Source organism: Nicotiana attenuata, unplaced genomic scaffold (assembly GCF_001879085.1).
Source record: "Nicotiana attenuata strain UT unplaced genomic scaffold, NIATTr2, whole genome shotgun sequence".
Classification (NCBI taxonomy): Eukaryota; Viridiplantae; Streptophyta; class Magnoliopsida; order Solanales; family Solanaceae; genus Nicotiana; species Nicotiana attenuata.
This window is the reverse complement of record NW_017670241.1, coordinates 1,079,555-1,083,440: the sequence shown is the minus strand read 5'-3', so window position 1 is coordinate 1,083,440 and position 3,886 is coordinate 1,079,555. Positions and strand designations below refer to the sequence as shown.

At 38.0% G+C, this 3,886-nt stretch overlaps 1 protein-coding gene across 1 annotated transcript; it reads left to right on the top strand.

Annotated features, from left to right (window-relative positions):
- Nucleotides 1-505: 505 nt before the first annotated feature.
- LOC109236501 lies at nucleotides 506-1,199 on the top strand. Its single transcript, XM_019402691.1, has one exon. The coding sequence runs from the start codon at nucleotides 665-667 to the stop codon at nucleotides 1,184-1,186; it is 522 nt and encodes a 173-aa protein (XP_019258236.1). The 5' UTR covers nucleotides 506-664; the 3' UTR covers nucleotides 1,187-1,199.
- The last annotated feature ends 2,687 nt before the right edge of the window (nucleotides 1,200-3,886 follow it).

The window sequence follows — 3,886 nt, the reverse complement described above, 5'->3', positions numbered from 1 at the left end:
ATGTGTACTTTTATAATATCCGGAGTGGCTTATGGTTGTGATCATTGTTGTTACTTTCTCCACGAGGTATGCTCTAACATTCCTAAAAGAATTCGGCATGATTTTCACCCTATGCACTCACTTACCCTTCGTCCTATTCCCTCAATCGCTCTTTGTTATTCGAAAGTTGAAAGCGAACTGTTGGCTTTGGGACTGAATCCCGTTGTGTGGCATGTGGATATGACAACTCTTACCCTCACACGTCACTCTTTTCTTTTTACTATCATTGCGATGTGTGTAATTTTAACCTTCATCTTGAATGTGCTTCTGTGCCAACCACATTGATCCATAAGGTTAAATATCCACTTGATCTCTTCACTAACTTTCCAATAGAAAGTGAAGGTGCAGCCGTGTTTTGTAATATTTGTAACCAAGTTATGAATAGGGAATCCTCTTGGCTTTTCTACAATCGTGACTTCGATTACATCTGCCATTTTGAGTGTGTGCTGAAGAAGAGTTTGGGCTAATAGGGAATGAAAGTTTCCTATCTGAAGTCCAGAAACTATTGGTTCTTCAAACAAGTTTCCCTGGCCAAAAACCAAAAGTAAGACAGTTAGGAGAAGTTAGACACTTCAGCCACCGCCATCCGCTGAAAGCAATCAAACAGACGAATGAGGCATCAATCATGAGTTGCTGCATATGTTCAGGCAAGTATTCGTGCGGTTACATTTGCCAGCAATGCAATTACTTCATCGACGAGACCTGTTTCACTCTTCCACCAAAGATACGACACCAATATCACCCGAATCACACCCTCATACTCACCAGCTACACCGATCATCCAAATATCCACTGCACAGCTTGCAGGGCAGAAGATGGTACGGCATACCATTGCTCTACTTGTAAATTCGGTCTCCATCGTACCTGTGCTGGTGCTCCCACGACATTAACACTTGGCACAAACAAGAAAGTTAGTTATAAGCTCCTCTATTCGTACCCGTTTAAGGGTGAGATGGCTGTTATCAAATGCAGTGGTTGTTCCAGTAAGTTAAACTCAAAGCAGAGCTTCTTGTACTACAATTTTGACCTGGATGAAGTGCTCCATGTCCATTGTGCGCTTAATAGAGAAGCTGGAACTTATGATACTAAGTTCCGCTTAGCTAGTGAAAGACTGAAAAGCATTAGAATAGGAGAAGACTGCTCCTGATAGCATGTACTGTAACTACAAATTAAGTTTTACCTATTTTATAAGTATTTAGTATTAACTTATGGCAGCAGGAAGGTATTGCCTAGTTTGTATGGCTGTTATTTTCTTTTTTCAAAAGAGAATGATTTGCAAGAACATCTGTCTGTTTGTTATATTTTGAGGTCTTGCAGCTGCGATATTCACAAGGTTCTACCACATTCCGCTAGAGACATCAATCTCACCCGACAGAGGTGGGTCGAGAATTTAAACTTGATTGGTTCAACTTATATGTTCACTTCCCACTAACATTGGGTTCATTGAACCCATTGATTTTATGTTGCATCCGCCCGTCACGATGACCTCTTCACCGGTGATCTGATTATTGCCCAGTAAAAATCACCGTGAATGGAAGACCCTTAAAGATAAACTAACCAATAAGGGTTGTGGTGGAGTGGTAAGTACTAATTCATCCTTAACCAGAGGTCTCGGGTTCAAGCCCTAGGTATGGAGTCACTTTTGTTAGATAGCACTTTACCCCCAACGTGGGACTTCCCAACGCGAATCTGATTTTACGGGTACCGAATACCGGATGGGAAACCAAAAAAACTATATAAAAGATAAACTTTATCAGTTGGAACAAGTTCTATGTGACACAAGATGTGTTTGCCAAAAAAACATTGCTTGTGTCTCCTTGACACTTACAATAATGCCACCCCTAACAACTTTCTAGCCTGAAACATTTTGTGAACATAGAAAAACGACTTGAAAATTATATGAGTGTTTTATAGGTTAATAATTCAAGCTTATAAGTGAAATCATATTATAACTATTGGAAATATTTACCATATATCAAAGGTGTAGCAGGGACCTCAATTGGTTGAGCTGGTTCACCCACAATTGATATAATTCTGTTCATTTTAGCAATTCTAAATAAGGTCCTAGAGAATGCTTTGCTGATACTGTGTGCAGAATAAAATCCAAACTTCTTCTGTTCCTCTGTCAGCCACCAAAAAGAAATAAAGGGAAGAAGAACAAATAATTACCAAAAACTAACACTATTTTGGGCAATCAAGTGACTTGTGGCGGATCTAGGATTTTTAGAAAAGAAAAGAAAAGAAGATAATCAGAAACAACACAATTACATCTGAAACATTTTCTGATATGGTGGTTTTTGATTCAGTTTGTGTGTGCTTTGATTACTTCTCCTTACCAAGACTTAAAACATATGTAAAGTAACACCTCATATTTTTTTCTTTAATTTTGCTAAGACTTGAACCTAGCTTAATCTTTAATAATTTTCCTCCGCTTTCATTGAACACTAGGCACACCTGGAGTGCACCATATGGCATCTGTTGAGGCATTATTTCCTATTAGCTCAGTGGGATAATTTTCTCCCATAATACTTGGAATATGTCTTTCAAATATGTTACTTGAAAGATCAATAGTGGTGTAAACTGTCAAAATTTTGACTAGTTCAAGTTGGCTGCAACTGTCAGGGGCGAACCCACCTTCTGCTAAAAATTACACTATATATATAAGTAAAATATTATATTTTAGATGTATATAACACATATTAAACACTCTTCGTCAAGAAATATTTTTCATTTCATTCGAGTCTGAACGCCCTTGAAAAATTTTCTGGCTTCGCCACCAGTAACTATTACAGAATCTTGGTAAGATTTGTCTCCAATATATCTGTAATCGCAACTGTGTTAAAACACAAAATCAGAAAGACTGTTAGAAGAAAAAACTGGGAAAACAGTAAAGTATAAAAGATATTCCGAGTCCGCAATTTGCTTGTGCGTCCTATTTTAACCCCCTCACACGTTGCCAAGATAATGGATTAAATCCTCCCAGGATGAAACGGAATAAACCTTCCTGCAACAGTGGCAATACAAACTGCAGGATACCAACGAACTCAAAGGACGGAGCAAAATCACACTTACGAATTTAGAAGAGATTCCGCGAAATAGAATGCAGGATTATCAGAAGGAAGGAAGTTCTGTAATTTTTCAGTGTATCGAAAATGCAGCCATGCCTCAGAATTTATAGGCAATTATCGGAAGAGGTGTGATGTCTGTTCAGGAAAAGTGTCTGTTCAGAAGGGAAAAATTAACGTTCAGCGTTTTTTTTTTTGGATTTCAGATTTCAGTTAATTTCGTTAATTAACTGACTGGCTTTTAATTAATTATTAAATAATTAATTAAAATAACCTTATCGATCGATCATTTGACAAATCCAAATCCAAAGCCAAAGCCAAAGCCAAAGCCAAAGCCGAGCCGAGCGAGCGATGACGACGGCGTGAGGGTTCATTCTCTTCAACTCCTTTTAAGAGCTCTAAGAAGTGTCCTATATATATACACACAAATGTAGTTGTCCCTCACCAATGAGGGACAAAGTTCAAGACAAAAGCTCATTTCATTCAAATTTTCATTTCCCTCCATTTTATTTCCCACCATTTCCAATTCACACTCTTAGACTTTTAAAGCACAATGCTTAAAGTCTTTAAAGCCCAATGCTTAAAGTCCAACAATCCCCCACATGAATGGGAATGGCTGTAACAAGAATGATCATAGATGAAAGCTGTGTGATTCGCAAGTAAGGATTAATTGCATCTGGATAAGTAGGTTTTCCTTTGAACTTTTCGTAGTGAACATATGTCGGATATACTCGGTCAATCGGTAGATTTGATATCTTTGAACCGTCGAACTTTAGTGTATA